The sequence below is a fragment of the Perca fluviatilis genome, chromosome 4 (genome assembly GCF_010015445.1).
Source record: "Perca fluviatilis chromosome 4, GENO_Pfluv_1.0, whole genome shotgun sequence".
In the NCBI taxonomy this organism is placed as follows: domain Eukaryota; kingdom Metazoa; phylum Chordata; class Actinopteri; order Perciformes; family Percidae; genus Perca; species Perca fluviatilis.
In genome coordinates this window covers 19990-43307 of record NC_053115.1, presented here as the reverse complement: position 1 = coordinate 43307, position 23318 = coordinate 19990, and the positions used below count along the sequence as shown (strand labels likewise).

At 43.0% G+C, this 23318-nt stretch overlaps 1 protein-coding gene across 4 annotated transcripts in view; it reads right to left on the bottom strand.

Annotated features, from left to right (window-relative positions):
* Window positions 1-22057, bottom strand: part of slmapa (sarcolemma associated protein a) — a 79200-nt gene extending 57143 nt beyond the window's left edge. For 3 of the 4 annotated variants that reach the window (XM_039798313.1, XM_039798316.1, XM_039798317.1), the window contains exons 1-4: window positions 21929-22057; window positions 19774-19846; window positions 3445-3481; window positions 407-469 (exon numbers count right to left, since the gene is read on the bottom strand). In XM_039798313.1, coding sequence (XP_039654247.1) covers window positions 407-469; window positions 3445-3481; window positions 19774-19796 — 123 coding nt within the window. In that variant the 5' untranslated portion in view covers window positions 19797-19846; window positions 21929-22057. Of the gene's footprint in view, window positions 1-406; window positions 470-3444; window positions 3482-14849; window positions 15085-19773; window positions 19847-21928 lie in introns of those variants that run through there. The other variant, XM_039798314.1, reaches the window with a different exon arrangement.
* Window positions 22058-23318: the final 1261 nt, after the last annotated feature.

Below are 23318 nucleotides of genomic sequence, written 5' to 3'. Positions count from 1 at the left end.
TAAATATATAAATAAGGACTATGTCTATAGGATGGACATGTTCTACTGGTTGAGACTGATAACATATATAAATAAGGACCAGTTTGTCACAACAGGACAGGTACATGTTCTTTTTTTGGATAAAAAAAAAAAAAAAAAAAAAAAATTTTTTTTTTTATTTTTTTTTTGTTGAAAAAAAAAAAAAAAAAAAAAAATTAAAAAAAAAAAAATAAATAAATTAAAAAAAAAGGGTGAAGAGTTTCTTTTTTCACTGAATATGTCCACAGAAGGTAAGGTTGCATGATATCTGACATTAAAGACCTTTTTACGTAACATGAGCCAACATTTATGTGTTAGTCCTCAGATTTACTGCCTTATAGCTTTAGAGTTAGTTCCACAGGATGCCCAGTAGGTGTCAGTGTGTTACCTGTAGATACTGGGAGAGCTGGAACAGTTCCTGAGAATACATACTGGGAGTGTTGGCTGCAACCTAGAAAACACACACATGCATACATCTCCAGTTAATTCAGACATCAAAAGCATATGCTGTACACACAAAACAACACACACACCCACACACACACACAGTTTAAATATTCTGATCATTACTCAACAGATGTTTCAGCACACACCTCACCCTAAATATATCCCCAGCACAAACTGTGTTTTTTTATATTTAGATGCAGTGTTTCCTCTATAGAGTCCTTCAGCCTGAAAATCCTTGAACACTACAGGGAGGAATGAGACAAGGACAACACACCATGGCCATGCCTGGCCAGAAAAATCTTTTTCTTTATTGCCAAAAATAACGCCAGATATCCCCATGTACGAGGCAACGGTTTGTGGGTTAGTCGCCATCTGTGACAGGCATTGTGCTGGACTTGGTTTTATTTTTTTTATTTTAACTTGTGACAGAGCCAGGCTTACAGTTCCCCCTCTTTCCAGTCTTAATGCTAAGCTAACCAAGTCCTGTATTTAACACGCAGACACCAGATCTGAACATCTAACTGTATTTCCAAAAATGCTGAACTATTCCTCACCTAATTTAAACGTTAAAAAAGTCTGATTGCAGCGAAGAAAGGTGCATCATGACCCATTCGGGATGAAGCAAATGCTGTACAGTATATGTACATGTAGTTTTGTCCAAAACCACACATTCTGTCCTTCTACATTTAGTACATTTCCACCTTAAGAATGTGTGTGTGTGTGTGTGTGTGTGTGTGTGTGTGTGTCTCTTTTGAGACCTGGGAAGTGCAAAGATCCTGCTGTAAGACAATTATGTTAGAGAAGTGGTTCAAATCTAATCACAGTTCCTCCCTGACACACACAGACACATGCACACACACTCGCTATCAGCTCCAGCCTAAATTCCTCAGACAGGTTACACTGAGGCCCTGTTGTTCTCACTGTTTCAAGGGAAACAGAGAATAGGCCGAGGCAGCAAAAGAAAGCTAACACGGTATGGTAATGGAGTATGGACTTTAACAATTAAGCCTGGCACTGTATCGTACAATATCAAATAATACAGTACAATACAACATGCATGTGTTCTGGCATGATTGGGTTTTACATTGCAGGAGTTATTTGAAATACCAAACCATAGGATGGCAGTAAGTGCCATGTATTGGTATGAAAAGGAAGTGAGGAGTGATTCTATGGTTTAGTCCAGCGTGGTAAGAAGTCTTTTTAAAGCTCGAGACACACCAAGCCGATAATCAGCCGTTACGTGCAGTCGTCAGTCCGAGAAGCCATCGGCGTTCATTTGGGCCGATGACTTGTTGAATTGGAAGGCAGGCACTGCCTATAGTCGGACTCAAACGACCCATCTGATTGGTGGAGAGCTAACCAGGAAACGGGAGTTGACGTGGAGCCTCTCAGAGCTCTGCGAATGTTGACGAATTTTAACCCTTTGTTGATCTAGATGAAGAAAGATTCGTAACAACAACTCAGACACACACACACACACACACACACAAATATATATACACACACACAAAACACACACACTATATATATATATATATATATATACAAATATACACACACACACACACACACACACACACACACACACACACACACACACACACACACACCTATTTCTCTCTTAAAATGTTTCCAGAAACATGTCTCAGTGAACTATTTTAGTCCAATATGAGATCGTACTCTGAACGAAGACGCCATGACAGTCTGGCTTTGAATTTCCAGAGAAACCAGACCCATGTGATGCGTTCGTCCAATCAGCTGCCGGTTTTCACAACACAGATTAGCGCTGCCTGCTGTTATGGAGACGTATCAGGTCTCATCTCTTCGGTGCGTTCTGAGGAACTTTTTGGACCAACTCGGGGAGACCAATCAGTCCCACTGGCTTTACTGCAGAAGGTCGGCCGTCTGATTGGTGTGTCACAACCTTTATACACTGAAAGCTGCATGCTGATTGGCTCAACTCTCTATAAAGTAGCACCAGTCATACCAGTGTCAATATTTGGGAGTTTAAAGAATCTGTAAACAATGTATCCCTCAACAGTATCTTTTAAAATCTAACCCTCGATATAAACAAATGTTGATTGGAGTGATTGATTACATTAACAAACAATCTTGTTTCTGATTCTTAGAAAATTGTACAGGTATGTTTACATGCTGTTTAATGTGCAGCGGCTGAGCAGCTGATTGGTTATGCAGCCTGCAAACTGACATTAGCGCAGTGCACTTTTTCCCGGGTCACTAGACGTGTTCATTTTGGTAAATGGATGGATGGATGGATGAACAGAGTCTGTGGCTCTTGTGTTGCGTAGCAAGCAGATGCCTGACTCTGTGTGGCCGTCTGTCCTGCCTATGATAGAACAATAACGTACTGCTTTATGCTAGATTTGATTGGCTGTATAGAAATAAGGTATCCATCTACATAGACGGATACCAGAACATTATTTCATCAAATGAATGAATGAATGAATGAAACTAGGGGTGCCATCATGAAACCAAAAATAATAATATAAATTTCTCGCTTTGGGTTTCAGATTTTTACCCCTAAAAAGGAGAACATGGGGCATGTAATTAACAGAGCAGATATGTATAATGCAGCATAGCAAAAAAAAATAAAAAATGCTAATGATTTCACTTGAACTTTAAGACACCTGAAGACAAAAAGCACTCAAGTGAACGGTGAGAAGAAACACTTTTCCCCTTGTTCCACATGAAAGACTTCTGTAGTGCTGCAGCACAAACTGGCAGCAATCCCTGCATTCCTCTATCAGCTGACTACCACACACACACACACACACACACACACACACACACACACACACACACACACACACACACACACACACACACACACACACACACACACACACACACACACACACACACGTCACTAAGGAGCATGCATACGTCATGCTAATCTGAGCCACAGACAAACAGCTTGCACACGGGACAGGACGCCAACACACCCACTGGTGTTCTTACCTTGTCTACAGGTAGTGGTAACGGAGCCTGGATGACACTGAAATAGCAAGAGAGGAGAAACAGTTTGTCACCATGGAAACAGCAAGGAGGGAAGACACAAGGAGTAACCACGGCGACAGAATAAAAAAATAAAAAAGGCTCTTAAAAAAGGTCTTGTGACACGTTTTCTTCAAGGTCTTTAAATATCTGTGAAGGTTTTCTGTGGTTTAAAATGATTTTCCTTGTGTGGCCGGGTTGGCTCAGCGGGTAGAGCAGGCGCACATATACTGAGAGGCTTATTCCTCAACACAGAGGTCCAGGGTTTGAGTCCGACCTGTGACCATTTCCTGCATGTCTTCCCCCTCTTTCTCACCTAGCTGTCCTGTCAATTAACGGACACACGCATTCATTCTCCCTTGGTGGGGGAGGGGCTTAGGAGAACGTTTTGGCCTTTAGCAGAAAGGGGGGGGAGGGACTGAGAAGTTGCTGATTTTCAAATTGTTTGGTTAAGTCCTAAATCTTCCCAATCCTACCTACAGCACCTTTAAGTTAGATTTTTTTTCCTGGTAGTTGATTAGATTGATTGATTGATTGACTAGTTTAAAAGGAACACACCGACTTATTGGGAATTTAGCTTATTCACTGTAACCCCCAGAGTTAGACCAGTCCATACAGACCCTTCTCATCTCAGTGTGTGCTGTAAGGCTGTCTGACGGCTCCAGCGGCATCAGGCCAGCACAGATCCTGCAGGTAACTGGTTCCAGTAATCCTACTGCTCCGAATAAGTGACTAAATAACACCAACATGTTCCTATTTACATGTTGTGATTTGTAGAGTCACAGCGTGTACAAAAAACAACGTAACATGACACACAGCCATCTTCTAACCGTAAACAAACCGGGAACTATATTCTCAGGCGGAAGAATATAGTACTTGAAGTGAGGTATGCTTCAAGCAAGCCTGTCTGAGAATATAGTTCCCGGTTTGTTTACGGTTAGAAGATGGCTGTGTCACTGTGACCTTGTTTTTGTATACGCGGACTCTACAAATCTCAACATAGTAGAACATGAGGTATATTGGAAGTTTTGTCCCTCATTCGAGCAGTAGGCTAGTTGGAACCAGTCACCTGCAGGATCTGTGCTGGCCTAATACAGAGTTACAGCACGCACTGAGATGAGAAGGGTATGTATGGACTAGTCTAACTCTGGGGGTTACGGTGAATAAGATAAAGCCCCAATAAGTCTGCGTGTTCCTTTAACTCCCAGACATCAGCTTCAACTAGAGCCGCACGCACGCACGCACAGGCCAGGCGTTTTACAGTATATGACATAACACAGATTGTCCCGTTAGGTGTATTAATATGGTCAAAAAAAGAAGAAGTCCACACTACAACTTAATGCTCTAGAAAAATACTTTAATAGTGCAAATGCGGCCCATGTTTCGGCCTTCCTCAGGTGCATTAATTTGGTCACAGTGAGAGTTGTTTCCACCATTCTCTACGTTGAATCACACCGTGTTTCCTCCATGTTGATTTTGTAGTGGCGGCCCACCGTTTCAAAATTTCTGCCACCACGGTATCAGAAATCGGGCTGTCCAAAAAAATGTAGTCATGGTTTCCTTTTAAATTATCCTGCAGACATAATGCACCCCCCATATTGCAATTAACAACCAGTAGAACTATTCAGAGGTTATTGGGCCCGTCCAGTTTAACAAGTAGAACTATTCAGAGGTTATTGGACCCGTCCAGTTTAACAACCAGTAGAACTATTTAGAGGTTATTGGGCCCGTCCAGTTTAACCAGTAGAACTATTCAGAGGTTATTGGGCCCGTCCAGTTTAACAACCAGTAGAACTATTCAGAGGTTATTGGGCCCGTCCAGTTTAACAACCAGTAGAACTATTCAGAGGTTATTGGGCCCGTCCAGTTTAACCAGTAGAACTATTCAGAGGTTATTGGGCCCGTCCAGTTTAACAACCAGTAGAACTATTCAGAAGTTATTGGGCCCGTCCAGTTTAACCAGTAGAACTATTCAGAGGTTATTGGACCTTTAACAGTAGAACTCAGTTATTGGGCCCGTCCAGTTTAACAACAAGTAGAACTATTCAGAGGTTATTGGACCCGTCCAGTTTAAAAAACACAGTAGAACTATTCAGAGGTTATTGGGCCGTAGTTTAACAACAGTAGAACTATCAAGGTATTGGCCCGTCCGTTTCAGTACGTAACAACCAGTAGAACTAGAGTCCGTCAGTTTAACAACCAGTAGAACTATTCAAGGTTATTGGGCGTCCAGTTTAACAACAGTAGAACTATTCAGAGGTTATTGGGCCCGTCCAGTTTAACAACCATAGAACTATTCAGAGGTTATTGGACCCATCCAGTTTAACCAGTAGAACTATTCAGAGGTTATTGGGTCGATCCAGTTTAACAACAAGTAGAACTATTCAGAGGTTATTGGGCCCGTCCAGTTTTAACCAGTAGAACTATTCAGAGGTTATTGGGCCCGTCCAGTTTAACCAGTAGAACTATTCAGAGGTTATTGGGCCGGTCCAGTTTAACAACCAGTAGAAATTATTCAGAGGTTATTGGACCCCCCAGTTTAACAACCAGTAGAACTATTTAGAGGTTATTGGGCCCGTCCAGTTTAACCAGTAGAACTATTCAGAGGTTATTGGACCCGTCCAGTTTAACAACCAGTAGAACTATTCAGAGGTTATTGGGCCCGTCCAGTTTAACAACCAGTAGAACTATTTAGAGGTTATTGGGCCCGTCCAGTTTAACAACGTTAGAACTATTCAGAGGTTATTGGACCCGTCCAGTTTAAACAAGTAGAACTATTCAGAGGTTATTGGACCCGTCCAGTTTAACAACCAGTAGAACTATTCAGAGATTATTGGGCCCGTCCAGTTTAACAACAAGTAGAACTATTCAGAGGTTATTGGGCCCGTCCAGTTCAACAACCAGTAGAACTATTCAGAGATTATTGGGCCCGTCCAGTTTAACAACAAGTAGAACTATTCAGAGATTTATTGGGCCCCGTCCAGTTTAACAACCAGTAGAACTATTCAGAGGTTATTGGGCCCGTGCAGTTTAACAACCAGTAGAACTATTCAGAGGTTATTGGACCCGTCCTTTAACAACCAGTAGAACTATTCAGAGGTTATTGGGCCCGTCCAGTTTACCAACCAGTAGAACTATTCAGAGGTTATTGGACCCATCCAGTTTAACAACCAGTAGAACTATTCAGAGGTTATTGGACCCGTCCGTTTAACAACCAGTAGAACTATTCAGAGGTTATTGGGCCCGTCCAGTTTAACAACCAGTAGAACTATTCAGAGGTTATTGGACCCGTCCAGTTTAACAACCAGTAGAACTATTCAGAGGTTATTGGACCCGTCCAGTTTAACAACCAGTAGAACTATTTAGAGGTTATTGGGCCCGTCCCGTTTAACAACCAGTAGAACTATTCAGAGGTTATTGGACCCATCCAGTTTAACAACCAGTAGAACTATTCAGAGGTTATTGGGCCCGTCCAGTTTAACAACAAGTAGAACTATTCAGAGGTTATTGGGCCCGTCCAGTTTAACAACAAGTAGAACTATTCAGAGGTTATTGGACCCGTCCAGTTTAACAAGTAGAACTATTCAGAGGTTATTGGACCCGTCCAGTTTAACAAGTAGAACTATTCAGAGGTTATTGGGCCCGTCCAGTTTAACTCCACATACTGTTGTGTTGATGTAGCTTATTGTCAAAATGTTCGCTTTCTTCTGAGTCGACTATTAAACCAACAGCTCCACCAAAAACGTCACCACAGTGGGTCCGTTCTAAGTGTAGACCTGTCAAATTTGACAATTTTTTCTATCAGAAATATGGGTTTCTTTTAACCAAATTTCCCTAAAAATAACATGGATGCATGGATATCTTAGCAGATAAAATTAGTGATTACTTGCATTGAATTTTGGGTGTTTTATTCAATTTTATAGCATTATTTCCTGACTAAACTTTAACATACACCAGTCAGTGATCCACTCAACATCCCCTGATCTTAACTATTAGTCAAAATAATTCATAATTTCTGCTTCTTCTTTTTTTTTACAAAACCATGAATAGGTATAATGTCATATAAATTAGGTTTATTAACCATGAATAAATAAAAAAAAAAACATTGAAAAAATTGACAAAAATGTTTTAAAAAATGTCAAAAGCGTCAAAAAACAAAAAATTAATTTTCACCTGGAAGGACAAGTTCATGGTGGACGGTAAGACAACACAAGGGTTGAGTGCCATTTAGTTCCTCAATAAATTGGTTGTTGCTTCGGACAGACCTGCCCCCACTGCTAAAAATAAATCCTTAAGCAAACACTGATCACTCACAGGACACAGGAGTTATGACAGTAGTTGCATCGATGGGGATTTTAAAACCGTGTTTCCTCTATGTTGATTTGACCGTGGCTCCCCCCCCCCCCACGGTATCAGAAACAGGGCTGCATTGTTAGAGTGCATGTTGGAGAATAGCGCGGTCACTCGACAGAAAAAGGGAGAAAGGACAAAGAGACGCTGTCCAGATGATAAGCCAGTTGAGATAGTGTGTGAACATCCTTGAGAACTGTAAGTCTATAACTTCAGTTGTCAGTTCATTTAAGCCTGGTCCTGTATTAGTCTATAGGTCTTGTATTAGTCTATAGGTCCTGTATCAGTCTATAGGTCCTGTATTAGTCTATAGGTCTTGTATCAGTCTATAGGTCTTGTATCAGTCTATAGGTCCTGTATCAGTCTATAGGTCTTGTATCAGTCTATAGGTCCTGTATCAGTCTATAGGTCTTGTATCAGTCTATAGGTCTTGTATCAGTCTATAGGTCTTGTATTAGTCTATAGGTCTTGTATCAGTCTATAGGTCCTGTATCAGTCTATAGGTCTTGTATCAGTCTATAGGTCTTGTATCAGTCTATAGGTCTTGTATTAGTCTATAGGTCTTGTATTAGTCTATAGGTCTTGTATTAGTCTATAGGTCTTGTATTAGTCTATAGGTCCCGTATCAGTCTATAGGTCCCGTATCAGTCTATAGGTCTTGTATTAGTCTATAGGTCTTGCAAATTTAAATTAAGTGGGTGCGGACCTGCCCCCACTGCTAAAAAAAAAGTCCTAAAGGAAACACTGTAAAAACAGAAAATTCAGATTTAACACTTAGAGCAGTAAGATAACTGTCACATTGTGGGCGAAATAGGCCACCTTCAGTTTCTGCCCTACCAGAGCACGACCTCTGTCATTTAGCGGAGATATGTTTTCATGGTATTGTATCAACAGCAACACAAGGTCACACAAGTCTGTTTTAGTGGGGGTGAAGATAATACAGACTTTGGAAACAGAGCGTTCAGGAATGAAGGTAAACGTGACCCTGAGTGAAATATAAGCCGACTGTGTTAATGTGTAACTACCAACCAGCAGGAGCGGTGGAGAAAGCAGCAAATCCTCCAACTATGAGGGCAAAACACAAGCCTCTCTCATTCAATTCATAATACAAGTACAGTATGTTATTCTAAAGGGGATAGATTACCCCAGCATAAGACATGCATATTCAAATATTTGTGTACTGTCATGCATCCATCCATTGTCATCAGCAGCTCCAGCAGGGGACCCCAAACTTCCCTTTCCAGAGCCACACAAACAGCTCTGACTGGGGGATCCCAAGGCATTCCCAGGCCAGGGTGGAGCTATAATCTCTCTACCTAGTCCTGTGTCTTCCCCGAGGCCTCCTCCCAGCTGGACGTGCCTCCACCTAGTCCTGGGTCTTCCCCGAGGCCTCCTCCCAGCTGGACGTGCCTCCACCTAGTCCTGGGTCTTCCCCGAGACCTCCTCCCAGCTGGATGTCCCTCCACCTAGTCCTGGGTCTTCCCTGAGACCTCCTCCCAGCTGGACATCACTCCACCTAGTCCTGGGTCTTCCCCGAGGCCTCCACATAGTCCTGGGTCTTCCCCGAGGCCTCCACCTAGTCCTGGGTCTTCCCCGAGGCCTCCTCCCAGCAGGACGTGCCTCCACCTAGTCCTGGGTCTTCCCCGAGACCTCCTCCCACCTGGATGTCCCTCCACCTAGTCCTGGGTCTTCCCTGAGGCCTCCTCCCAGCTGGACGTACCTCCACCTAGTCCTGGGTCTTCCCCCGAGGCCTCCTCCCAGCAGGACGTCCCTCCACCTAGTCCTGGGTCTCCCCGAGGCCTCCTCCCAGCTGGACGTCCCTCCACCTAGTCCTGGGTCTTCCCCGAGGCCTCCACCTAGTCCTGGGTCTTCCCCGAGGCGTCCTCCCAGCAGGACGTGCCTCCATCTAGTCCTGGGTCTTCCCCGAGGCCTCCTCCCAGCTGGACGTGCCTCCACCTAGTCCTGGGTCTTCCCCCAGGCCTCCTCCCAGCTGGACGTGCCTCCACCTAGTCCTGGATCTTCCCTGAGGCCTCCTCCCAGCTGGACGTGCCTCCACCTAGTCCTGGGTCTTCCCCGAGGCCTCCTCCCAGCTGGATGTCCCTCCACCTAGTCCTGGGTCTTCCCTGAGACCTCCTCCCAGCTGGACATCACTCCACCTAGTCCTGGGTCTTCCCCGAGGCCTCCACCTAGTCCTGGGTCTTCCCCGAGGCCTCCTCCCAGCAGGACGTGCCTCCACCTAGTCCTGGGTCTTCCCCGAGGCCTCCTCCCGCAGGACGTGCCTCCACCTAGTCCTGGGTCTTCCCCGAGGCCTCCTCCCAGCAGGACGTGCCTCCACCTAGTCCTGGGTCTTCCCCGAGGACTTCGGTGAACTATTTTAGTCCAATATGAGATCAGATTCTGAACGAGCCGCCACGACAGTCTGGCTTTGAATTTCCGGAGACAACAAACCCATGTGACGCGTTCGTCCAATCAGCTGCCGGGTTTTCATTTATTGGGCAACAATACAGAGTAGCGCCGCCTGCTGCTATGGAGACGTATTACATTTCTTAAAGTCTGTGTCGCCTCAGTGTGTCCCGAGGCAGTTTTTTGGACCTCGGGGACTCGACTGATCATTTCGACTGGCTTTCGAAAATTTACCAGGGAGTCCTGAGACACACATACAACCCAAAAAATTATAAAAACAAACTGATATTAAACTGGTTGTTTATACGAATCTAAAAAGGCTGATATGTACACGGAAAATAAAATGGTTTTAGGTGGGAAAAGTACTTCACTTGCTACTTGATTGCTGCTTTGTGCTCAAGGCCACAGCTTAGGTAAGTGAATTGGATAAAAGATACCTCCAAGACTAAGCCAATAATTTAAAAAAGGGCTTTTGTACATTTTGCACCAACGGTGCAGTGTCTCTGCTGCGGCTTTTCTCCTTCAGTGTGACAAATAGCTTCCACAGAGCAACATCATCCATCACAGTAAACACCAGAGACTGATTTCACTGTGCTGAGTTAAGTGTTTTCAGAGCTGCATTACATTGAGCTCTGCTGCCCGACGATCACTCGAAGAATTACAAGTATCCTCCAGGAAATAATCCTCATAAACGTGTCGTCTCACGAACTTCACTGTCTCATAAGATACTAGATTTTGTATCTTTTATGTAGTCGTTTTTTTTAAAGGTCCCATGACATGCTGCTTTTTGGATGCTTTTATATAGACCTTAGTGGTCCCCTAATACTGTATCTGAAGTCTCTTTTATATAGACCTTAGTGGTCCCCTAATACTGGATCTGAAGTCTCTTTTATATTGACCTTAGTGGTCCCCTAATAGTTTATCTGAAGCCTCTTTTATATAGACCTTAGTGGTCCCCTAATACTGTATCTGAAGTCTCTTTTATATAGGCCTTAGTGGTCCCCTAATACTGGATCTGAAGTCTCTTTTATATAGACCTTAGTGGTCCCCTAATACTGGATCTGAAGTCTCTTTTATATAGACCTTAGTGGTCCCCTAATACTGTATCTGAAGTCTCTTTTATATAGGCCTTAGTGGTCCCCTAATACTGTATCTGAAGTCTCTTTTATATAGACCTTAGTGGTCCTCTAATACTGTATCTGTAGTCTCTTTTATATAGACCTTAGTGGTCCCCTAATACTGTATCTGAAGTCTCTTTTATATAGACCTTAGTGGTCCCCTAATACTGTATCTGAAGTCTCTTTTATATAGACCTTAGTGGTCCCCTAATACTGTATCTGAAGTCTCTTTTATATAGACCTTAGTGGTCCCCTAATACTGGATCTGAAGTCTCTTTTATATAGACCTTAGTGGTCCCCTAATACTGTATCTGAAGTCTCTTTTATATAGACCTTAGTGGTCCCCTAATACTGTATCTGAAGTCTCTTTTATATAGACCTTAGTGGTCCCCTAATACTGGATCTGAAGTCTCTTTCCTAAAATTCAGCCTCTCTCATGGGTGGGCCAAATTCTCTGGGCGGGCAAAGCAGAGAAAGGGGAGGTAACCTTTCCCCTTATGACCTCATAAGGAGAAGATTCTTGATTGGCCCATCTGAGCTTTCATTTTCTCAACGGCAGAGCAGGATACCCAGGGCTCGGTTTACACCTATCACCATTTCTAGTCACTGGGGGACCATAGGCAGGCTGGGGGAACTCATATTAATGTTAAAAAAACTCCAAGTGACATTTTCATGTCATGGGACCTTTAATACGTCTCTGAGCTGTGACAGATAATTTCAGCTACATTTAACATAGTAAAATTTATTTAATACATTTTACAAAATCCTAATTAAATGTGCAGTTTACTTAGCCGAGGGGTTACTAAAAACAGCACACAGAATGAAACTGGCTGTAAATACACACATTAAGTAATTAACTGTTCCCATCTCAATTTGTATTTTAGTGCCATTTTGGTCTTTTTTTCCCAGGGCCAATTTAAAATAATAATTTTACACTGCACAACAGCAGTGTCTGATTGCTGCAACACTGGTGGTGAGACCTAACAAGGACTTTATGTCCTTAAGGACTGCATCTAACTGCGTGGTTCCAACAATTTGTTTCTGCTACATTCATTCAGTCACAGTGGTCTGTCAAGCTTTAATTTTCAATACTGCGGCAATCATTGTGCATAATGTTGCCTTATTTATCACTAATGCCTGCAGCAGTTCTGTCACTCAAAACAGCATCATCACAGCCGGAGGCCCCATATCCACAATGAGATTTTTTTGTTGCCAGTTCATAAATCAAATAGCCATTATCCACACAAGGATTTTGACAATCTGTAAGCTGGGGCTTCACTTATGAGGTTGAACTCAATGCTAAGGTTTGAATTGCATTTCTTTCCACTGTATTTTACATTAAATGAGGCAACAGTGGGGCCAGTCTCAGTTTTTATCCATGCTGGCAGCATGGCTCTAGGAATGGCAATGTAAAGCTGTAACAAGGCCAGAGCTCGACAAGTACATTTTGATTGACAGCTTTTTAAAAGGCCCAAACCGAAAGAATGTCGCATTTATTTGCATTTCACATAATCCTCTGGCTCATTATTCTCATTATGCACATGGTCAAAAGTTTTCCACACCTCAGACTTTGCTGTCTTTGCCGGTGCAACCAAAACGTAAATGCCAGAGGCCAGCCTCACTTTCACCTCGGCATCCATTTTCTCGCAAAATCGAGATGTAAAATGATAGAAATTAAGACCGAACCCGACAGGGCAAAGATCTTGAGCTCTGTGGCAATATAGGTCTGTCTGTCGTTCAGTCGGTAGACCGCTTTGGTCCACGCTGAAATATCTCGACCCATGAGGGTCACACATTTGAGGTTTTTCCACAACTATTTGACAGACTGTCATTCATGTATTTTAAAAAGATGGGAAAAGTGGCCAGGTTTGATCAGTGGGTAGAGCAGGCGCACATGTACCGAGAGGTTTATGCCTTGAAGCAGAGGTCCAGGGTTCGAATCCGACCTGTGATGATTTCCTGCTTATCTTCCCCCTCTCTCCCCTATCTCTGGCTGCACCAGATTTAGCATTATGCTACTTTCCATCTGTAGTCCTCCACAATTATAATGACATAACAGAGTTGAGTTCATGACAAAAACAATAAACATAACATGTTTATACAACAAGACAGTTAAGACAATATAAATAGACTATTTACACCGAAGGTGCAATACACAAATATACACAACAATGGAATAAAAAGCTTTAGTGAGAGCAGGTCTGATGGTCTAAAAGGAAGTATTTAACTGCCCGCGAGAAGCTGTCAAAAATTAAAGGCGGAAAAGCCCAAAAAAATCAATCAAATGATGCCCAGTCCTAGTCCTGGAGGACACTTAGACTAAGGCTCACAGGAACATCAAGTCAACGCACGCACCCACGCCCACAGGAATCAGTCATCCACATCAGATCTAGCTGAGCTGTGTGTTTTGCATGCTATCCAGCAGTGACTGATGATGGAAAACTCTGGCAGTAGTTTCCATCTGTGCCCTGCTCAGATATTTCTACCACTAAAGAGGTTGTACAATCACACCGAAACTCAAGACCTGTCATAGAAGAACATTTTGACCTGTCCCGCATATTTTCTTGGGCACAGGAACGATAGTGGACTTCTTGAAGTATATGTGTACGAAAGACTAAGCTAATGAAAGGTTAAATATCATTGTGAATCCTCGCCCACTGATACTGTCAGGTAAATATAAGAGGTCCTCTGCAGTTGCCTGAACTATCTGAACTCTTATCATTTTTTTTATTGTCAGGTTTAATGTAGTCTCTCTTTGCCAGACCTTCCTCCACAGCGCCGCGGAAGAGGGTCTGGCTACTCCACACAGAATTCCTGGATGGGAGAAAAACGTGCTCTGGTTTATTGGCATTTCTTTAAACCAAATCACATTCATCTTGGGTGGTGCTAAGCGCTGCAAAGAGCTCACAACAAATTACACATTTTAAAAAGATGGGGAAAGTGGCCAGGTTGGTTCAGTGGGTAGAGCAGGCGCACATGTACTGAGGTTTATGCCTTGAAGCAGAGGTCCAGGGTTGGAATCCAACCTGTGATGATTTCCTGCATGTCTTCCCCCTCTCTCCCCTTTCTCACCTAGCTGTCCTGTCCAAAATTAAATGCGGAAAAGCCCCCAAAAAAGTAGGAGGACACTTGGACCAATCCTGGAGGACCTCCCTACTTGCCACAGATTTGAACAGAGACAGGACTGTTTAAAACAAAGGAGTAATATTTCAACATAGCTGCTGCTTCTGGTTTAGTCTCGTGTTTTCAGCGGACAGCATGAATAACAAACCCAACAGTTATCTGAACACACCACAAGAAATCAGCTGTGCGTTGCATGTTCTCTGGCAAATGTCAACCACTTCAGGCTTCTAGCTTCATTTCATGACAGCATGTTGAACAGTTCAAGCCTCACATTGTAAAACAAATCCTAAAAAGCTTGATTAACAATCAGCAGCCTGATCGGGGACATCTGAGCCTAATAATCCTGGTTCAGATTCTGCACAACGGAGACGTTACCTGTCAGATCTTCTTGCTGTGTGTGTCAGGTGGTGATCTGTCACAGGACAAAGTTCACTGTTCGGCCCCTCTCTCTCTCAGCCTGACTAACTAAAATGGAGCCTCCCTTCTTACTTCATTTTCTCTCTTAGTTTTAGACCAGGCAGCTGATTCCTCTCTACTTTTTCCACAGCAACATAACACAAACTTACTTTCTACTCTTTGCGCCTACAGCTCTGAGCAAAGCAGCTGATTTTTCTTCCTTTGACTTATGCAACTTACTGTAGCTCCACCCCTCCTGGCACTCACTGTGATGAAACTAACTCCCCCCTTTCTGCTGCAGCTTATGGTTCTTCACTGCCGTTACGATCTGTGATGTGGGAGGCCAAATGTTTGCTGGATAACTAACCTGGCATTGCACAAAGGGGTGGAGTTCATCCATTTATAAACCCGGCATTCAAAAGCTCCACTCACCTAGAGCGCAATGGTTCACACCCTCTCTCCAAACACACTTCAACATGAGTGTGCGTGAGTGTGTGGGTGTTTTAGGGAAATATAGCAGGTGATACCAGACTGATAAGTGAAACAAAGAAGGGCTATGGTCATGAACTACACAGTGACTAGGAGTAAACAACAGCGGTTAACCCTTGTGTTGTCTTCCTGTCGACCATGCACTTGTCCTCCTGGGTTAAAAGTTGAAAATTACCACCTTTTTCTTGACGTTTTTGTGCCTTTTTTCAGCACTTTTGACACAATTTTTCCACTAAGATTACTGACACCAACTTATTACAGGTAGTTTTACACTTATTTTTGGGAATTCATGCTCAATAAATCTCAATTACAGAGAATTATACCTAATTGGATGAATTACTTTGACTAATATTAGAGGAATGTGTGTTGATGGAAAATCAGACGTGTGGATGTCTAAGTTTAGTCAGGATATTGTTCTGAAAACCATTTCAATTTTTCCCAAATGTCATAAAATTTAATACCCGCAATTCAATGAAAGTAGTGATCAAGTACGTGCAATTGTACTTACTTTTTGGCTAATTTGGTTAAAAAAAGAAACCCATATTTCTGATTTAGAAGTTTTCACCAGATATGTTTTACTGTACAGAAACTGGAACTGTGAGACTTTAATTTACAACTTGTGAAATGGATCTTTTTGTGTTGTTCTCTATGTTCTCATGTCTTTGTGTCACCACATTACCAAAAATAATACTAAAGTGACTTCACAATGAATCACAGAGGCAGAAAGCTGCTGCTGCATGTTTTCTCTTCTCTGGCCACACCTCCTTCAGTGACATCACAGCAAGTGTTTCACATTAGATGGAAAACACAATAATATGGGTGTGTTCACAACAACAAAATCTTTAAACAAAATCTAATGGAAGAGGCTGCAGGGAGCGCCTACTGCAGCTATTTAGAAAGTCCCATGGCATGAAAATTTCCCCCAGCCTGCCTATGGTCCCCCTGTGACTAGAAATGGTGATAGGTGTAAACCGAGCCCTGGGTATCCTGCTCTGCCTTTGAGGAAATGAAAGCTCAGATGGACCAATCAGGAATCTTCTCCTTATGAGGTCATAAGGGGAAAGGTGACCTCCCCTTTCTCTGCTTTGCCCGCCCAGAGAATTTGGCCCGCCCATGAGAGAGAGAGAGAGAGACATCATGGCTTTCAAACAAGCGAAGGTCTATATAAAAGAGACTTCAGATACAGTATTAGGGGACCACTAAGGCCTATATAAAAGAGACTTCAGATACAGTATTAGGGGACCACTAAGGTCTATATAAAAGAGACTTCAGATACAGTATTAGGGGACCACTAAGGTCTATATAAAAGAGACTTCAGATACAGTATTAGGGGACCACTAAGGCCTATATAAAAGAGACTTCAGATACAGTATTAGGGGACCACTAAGGTCTATATAAAAGAGACTTCAGATACAGTATTAGGGGACCACTAAGGCCTATATAAAAGAGACTTCAGATACAGTATTAGGGGACCACTAAGGTCTATATAAAAGAGACTTCAGATACAGTATTAGGGGACCACTAAGGCCTATATAAAAGAGACTTCAGATACAGTATTAGGGGACCACTAAGGTCTATATAAAAGAGACTTCAGATACAGTATTAGGGGACCACTAAGGTCTATATAAAAGCATCCAAAAAGCAGCATGTCATAGGACCTTTAACTCCTCTGTGTTGTAGGAGCTGTGCGCTCCCTCCACTATTTCTGGACTTCCTTTCTCTGTATATTCAGTGTGTGTGTTTCCACAGCTGCGGGGGGGTCTGTCTGTCTGAAGCCAGCGGGCTCAGACCAGATCAACACTCTACCACACATTTACAGTTGAGCTCAGTCAATGTCTCTCCATGAGGTTAGAAAACATGCTTCTGATTAATTCTGCTTCAGATACTAGCCATTCTATGGGTGCTTTCAGCTGCTCCCAGGCGCTGGAGCTCCCTGCCCTCACACATTCGACAGTCTGACACGTAACTACATTAAAATCCCACCTCAAAACTAACCTGTTCAAACTGGTCTGCTCACTGCGATACCCACCAATCAGATTCTCTACAGCGCCACATAGCGTTGTTTTAAGTGAAAATGCTTTTAACAATCACTGTACACTACCTGCTCAGCACCAAACAGCACTGAGATGCAGTGAGCAACTAGCTGGTGAACATCGGGGAGCATTTTAGACCACATTCAATGACCACAGTCTCTTATAAGCGAACATGAAACGTAAAATGAAGCAGATATAGAAACTAAACTTTAAACGTCTCAACGTACTGAGAGCTGAACACGCAGTGACTTTTAAAAACAGCTTCCTCTCCTGCACAGGTCTGTCAGTAGACATCCTTATTTCTGCGCACCATTGCACGTTTCTAATTAGTAATGGGCGACAGAAATTATATGCTATATATAAACGATCCAAAATTGGCCTACAATAGAGATTTTAATTATATTGCACGATATATATATATATATATATATATATCGCGATAATGCATGCACGCATACAAGTGTGCTCAAATGCGTTACATTAGGCTGCAGGTAAGAAACTTTGTTTGAAATATGTTTTTATTTAAAGTATCTGTGCATCTTTGCCTAATACTGAAAGTATTTCAGTACAGTGTCCGTTCCTTAACTAAACAGACACCAGTTGTTCCTGTTCTCTGCATCTTGGGTGGCATTTAAGAACCAAGGACTTAAACTAAGCGTAGTGCCTTTTAGAATGGTTTGCACTAAAGGAAAGAAACCCAATACTTTAAGCTTTTTCTTTGTTAAAGTCTCTGCAACTAGTGTACTTGAATTGTATTTATCTGCAGCATTATGTTGTACAATTACAGTTTTGCACAATAAATGTTCTCAAAACTACACAATACATTTCCTTCTCTTTAAAAAGGGTCTATGTAACCTGTTCTGAAATGGTTCTATTATCATTTATATATCGTGATATATATCATTATCGCAAGAGGCTGCAATGTATATCGCAATATGGATTTTAGGCCATATCGCCCATCCCTATTTCTAATGTATGATTTATGTGAGAGGAACTGACATTTATACACACACAACCAGCCTACAGGTAGGTGCAAACGTAAATGATGTACGTGTTAATTTGCATATAGAGCGGGAGAAGTGTGATCGGATCACAAGTGGTCAAAGAGTATTGGAAATCAATTCTTCTTTTGCCAACACAAGGTATTCTGCAGGATTCTAGTCATCCGGCATAAAATCTCTTCTCCCACCTTCCATAAGAGACACGTTTGCAGAGCATCCAAACGCGCACAACACGTTTTAGGGATAGTTTTTACCCCCAGGTAATGAGGTTATTGAACGATAGCACAACAGGAAGGAGGGCTGTGGTCTGAACTTAGTCACTTATGTATATTGTGTTTGGATATTCTATAATGTTTTTAATGCTATTATGTTTTTAAAATTGTTATTATTGACTGGTGCTGAGAGAGTGCTAAGGCACATTGTATTTCATTGCTGTGGTACGTCGTACTAATATGCATATGACAATAAACTTGAACTGAACACAGACAGCAGGAGCAGAGCTCTTTATTTCAGCCTGTACTCATGCGGGTCAGGATGCTCGTCTGTGTTTTCCAGACTGAAAGCTGGAGCAGGGCAGCAGATGGCACTGCCCACCATGGTACCGTGCCCCGGCACTTCACACACACAGATTCCACATTGAATCTACAGTAGCCAATAACAAACTCACAGACATAGCCAAGTGGGACTCCCAGTACAGTAGGAAGCTCCATGCTGGGTCAGCTGCTGGTATGCTATTGCCCATCTAACTGTACACACACACAATATCCTTCATTCTCCAACACTCAGCATAAATTCACATAAACGCCAAATGACCAACACCAACAATAGTTTTCAAACGGTGGATCACAAAGATCTAAAACATGAACACAAACCATTTCCCTCTGCGGCTTGTTGAAGGGGAACTTGTAGCGTTCTTGCTCAATTATAGACCAATTTTATAGACCAATTTCAAAGATTTTGTTCACATTAGTCACTTGGACACAAATGCATGGGAAAATATGGTTGAAAAGGTTTAAAAAATACCAAAAATAGCTGCCCTCATCTATAACTAGACTGGCACTAATCACATCACTATGCAAGCAGAAACTTTGTGTGTGTGTGTGTGTGTGTGTGTGTGTGTGTGTGTGTGTGTGTGTGTGTGTGTGTGTGTGTGTGTGTGTGTGTGTGTGTGTGTGTGTAAAAGCAGCTACACAGGCAGTAACAGCATCATTTGCAGTAACCAGAGATCGATTAAAAACCACTTGTCTGTTAATTCTGCTGATGATAATGTTCCAATTAACGAGCAGAAACCTTTTTTTTTTTTTTTCTCATTCAACTAAAATATGTGAGTGGTCAATATGAAAGCTTCATGGATCAGTGTTAACCAATAAGAATGCTTACTCGCTTCGTCGGCGTGCCTCCATCCCATCAGGTAGGAAGAGTTTGATTGTTGACACGATGCAGCCATGGGTGACTGGAAACACAGACAGACAACCACCGTGTTAATGCACTTCATTACTGGTTACCAGTTCTGAGTCACGTACTCATCACATCACCGGTGAACATGGAGACTGTGGAGAGAACACTGTCACTAGGGATGGGTATTGAGAACCAGAACGAAACCGGTATCGGTTCCTGGACTGGTCAGTACCGAAATCTTGAGAAGCTCCTGGAAAAATAGGGTCCTAACAGATCGGTGCTGCTGCTTTTTCCTTCATAGACCTTTTTCACAGCAGACATGTTGACATGTCATAGTAGGAAAAGCACAGGTGTATTAAAAACCATTACTGATGGCTGCATTCCACTTAGGAGAGACCCTGGTATTAAACCATTACTGATGGCTGCATTCCACTTAGGAGAGACCCTGGTATTAAACCATTACTGATGGCTGCATTCCACTTAGGAGAGGTCCTGGTATTAAACCATTACTGATGGCTGCATTCCACTTAGGAGAGACCCTGGTATTAAACCATTACTGATGGCTGCATTCCACTTAGGAGAGGCCCTGGTATTAAACCATTACTGATGGCTGCATTCCACTTAGGAGGCCCTGGTATTAAACCATTACTGATGGCTGCATTCCACTTAGGAGAGACCCTGGTATTAAACCATTAATGATGGCTGCATTCCACTTAGGAGAGGCCCTGGTATTAAACCATTACTGATGGCTGCATTCCACTTAGGAGAGACCTGGTATTAAACCATTACTGATGGCTGCATTCCACTTAGGAGAGGTCCTGGTATTAAACCATTACTGATGGCTGCATTCCACATAAGAGAGGTCCTGGTATTAAACCATTACTGATGGCTGCATTCCACTTAGGAGAGGTCCTGGTATTAAACCATTACTGATGGCTGCATTCCACTTAGGAGAGACCCTGGTATTAAACCATTACTGATGGCTGCATTCCACTTAGGAGAGGCCCTGGTATTAAACCATTACTGATGGCTGCATTCCACTTAGGAGAGCCCTGGTATTAAACCATTACTGATGGCTGCATTCCACTTAGGAGAGATTTTTTTTTTTTTTCAGTTGAGCTCTCTCTGAAATATCTTACTGGGACACTTGATGGACCTGAGCCATCGTTAAGGTTATCAATCTCAGCTGTGCTTTTCCTACTATGACAAGTCAACATGTCTGCTGTGAGAAAGGTCCATTGTTCTCCGTGTCAGCCATCGCAGCTAAAATTAGGCTCACACAACGGGAGAAACAGACTTACTTTGTTTGTTTGGAGAGGGGAACTCTTGAAAGCCGTTGCTCTAGATATACTGTAAAGCCAGAGGCTTCTCTGCGGTCAAGCACTCACACACCAACAGACACACCAACCCGTCAGCAGTAGAGCCAGTGTGACTGATCAGTCTCTCCGAGTTGGTCCAAAAAGTTCCTCAGAACACACCGAAGAGACGCTGACTTGAGCGTACGTTCTGCGTGTGCGCGAGATGTAATACATTTCCATAACAGCAGGCGGCGCTAGTCTGTATCTTTATTCGCAAACGGAGCCAAATGTAAACACGGAGAGACAGGGGAAAACAAAGGCTGAGCGAAATCAGTGCGCAGCGATACAACGAAATAAGATTTTCCTAGGGCTGTGCTCGATTGAAGAACTTCTTAGTCGACTAACACTCATTCAACTGCATCGACTAAATCGATTAGTTGATTTAATCCATGTTGACTAAACAATGATTATGACTAATCCACTAAGAGGGAGCAGCCTAGATTTTACCCACTTTATATATATATTTTTTAAATCAATATGTGGCGGTCAATGTTGATATTGTGGCAGGCCAGTGCAAATAAATTAATGTATATTTGTCTTGTTGTTCTTTTCTTTCGTCCTGTTTTACCCTGTTTTATATAGCAAATGTTAATAGTATATATCTTTTGTCCTGTTATTGTAATTTATATCTGCCAAATAGGACTACAGATGGAAATTAGCCTTTGGGCTACAATCTGGCACTTTTACGTGTACTGCTGTACATGTTCATTAAATGTGCATTGTCCTGAAATAAATAAATAAAAGAAATAAGGGAAACACGGTTGTGTACGTGCATATACCTTTGCGTGTGTTCTCAGTGACGTCGACGCCGAACTGAATGATGTCGCCGGAGAGAACTTCGCAGGGCGGACTCTCCTCCGAGCCGCGACTCAACCTCTGGCTGTTGATGAAGGTCCCATTGCTGCTTTTAGTGTCCTGCAGGTAGAACTGACACAAACAAACACAGCAGGTGAGGACCGTGTAAAGACATCAATACAACAATGTCACACGAAAAAAAACAGACCGACTGTAATAATCGTTGAGATGAAGTAGAGTCAAGTTCGAAATCATTTAGGACACTGACTGAAGGGATAGACAAAATATGATACAGGATGACCGTGAACATTGAGCTGCAGTTCGCTTCACAGCAGTCAATATTTTTCAAACTCTATAAGTCATACCTAGTGCTTACACAAACAGCAGCCATGTAACTGAAAAACATTTAAATGCTCTTTTTTGTTTTTGAGGAAAAGCGGGGAAGGGCTCATAGCGGAGAAAGCTCTTGAGAAAGGGCTCTTAAACGTGAGAGCTACCTCTTAACGCTGAGAAAGGGCGCCCTTAGTACCGCGGGCAAAGGGTCGTGACGCCGGGAAAGGGGGCTCCTAAACGCCGGGGAAAGCGCCGGTAAACGCCGCGGGAAAGGGCTCCTTTAAACGCCGGGAATAGGGCGCTTTAAACTGAGAAAGGGGCTTTTAAACGCCGAGAAAGGGCGCTTAAACGCGGAGAAAGGGCTTTAAACGTCGGGGAAAGTGCCTTAATTGCCGGAGAAAGTAGTATGCTCGCCTTGAGGAAGAGCTATAAACGCCGGAGAAAGGGCTCCCTTAGACGCCCGGGGAAAGGCATAGGCTTGCCGGGAACTCCATAAGCGGATGAGAAGGGCTCCTTAACGCGGGGAAAGCTCGCTTTGAAGATATGCGCCCGGAGAAAGGGCTCTTGCGCCATATGGGCAAATACTTATGAGAGCGCTAATAGTACTGAGGAAAGGGCGCTCACATACGGAGAAGCATGCTCGCTTGTCCGGGGAAAAGTATAAACGCCGGGGAAAGGCATATGATACCAGGGAAAAGTATATAACCTTGGGGAAAATAACGCCAGGGAAAAGTACATATAAACGCCGGAAAGGCGTATAAGCGAGGAAAGGCGTATAAGCATGATATAACGCCGGAGAAAAGGCGCTTGTCGAAAACGCCGCCGGAAAGTATATAGTATGGAAGATCCCGCCGCTGAAGTATAGCGGAGAAAGGCATAAAGCAGCGGAGAAAGGCATGCTCGCGATCAAGGAAGGCGCCTTAATTACCAGGAAGAGCAAACGCCCGGAGAATATAGGCGTAACCCGGGGAAAGGCGTATAACGCCGGAGAATCGCCAACATGGAGAAGCATGTCGCCTTGAAGCGCTCGCCTTGAAGAAG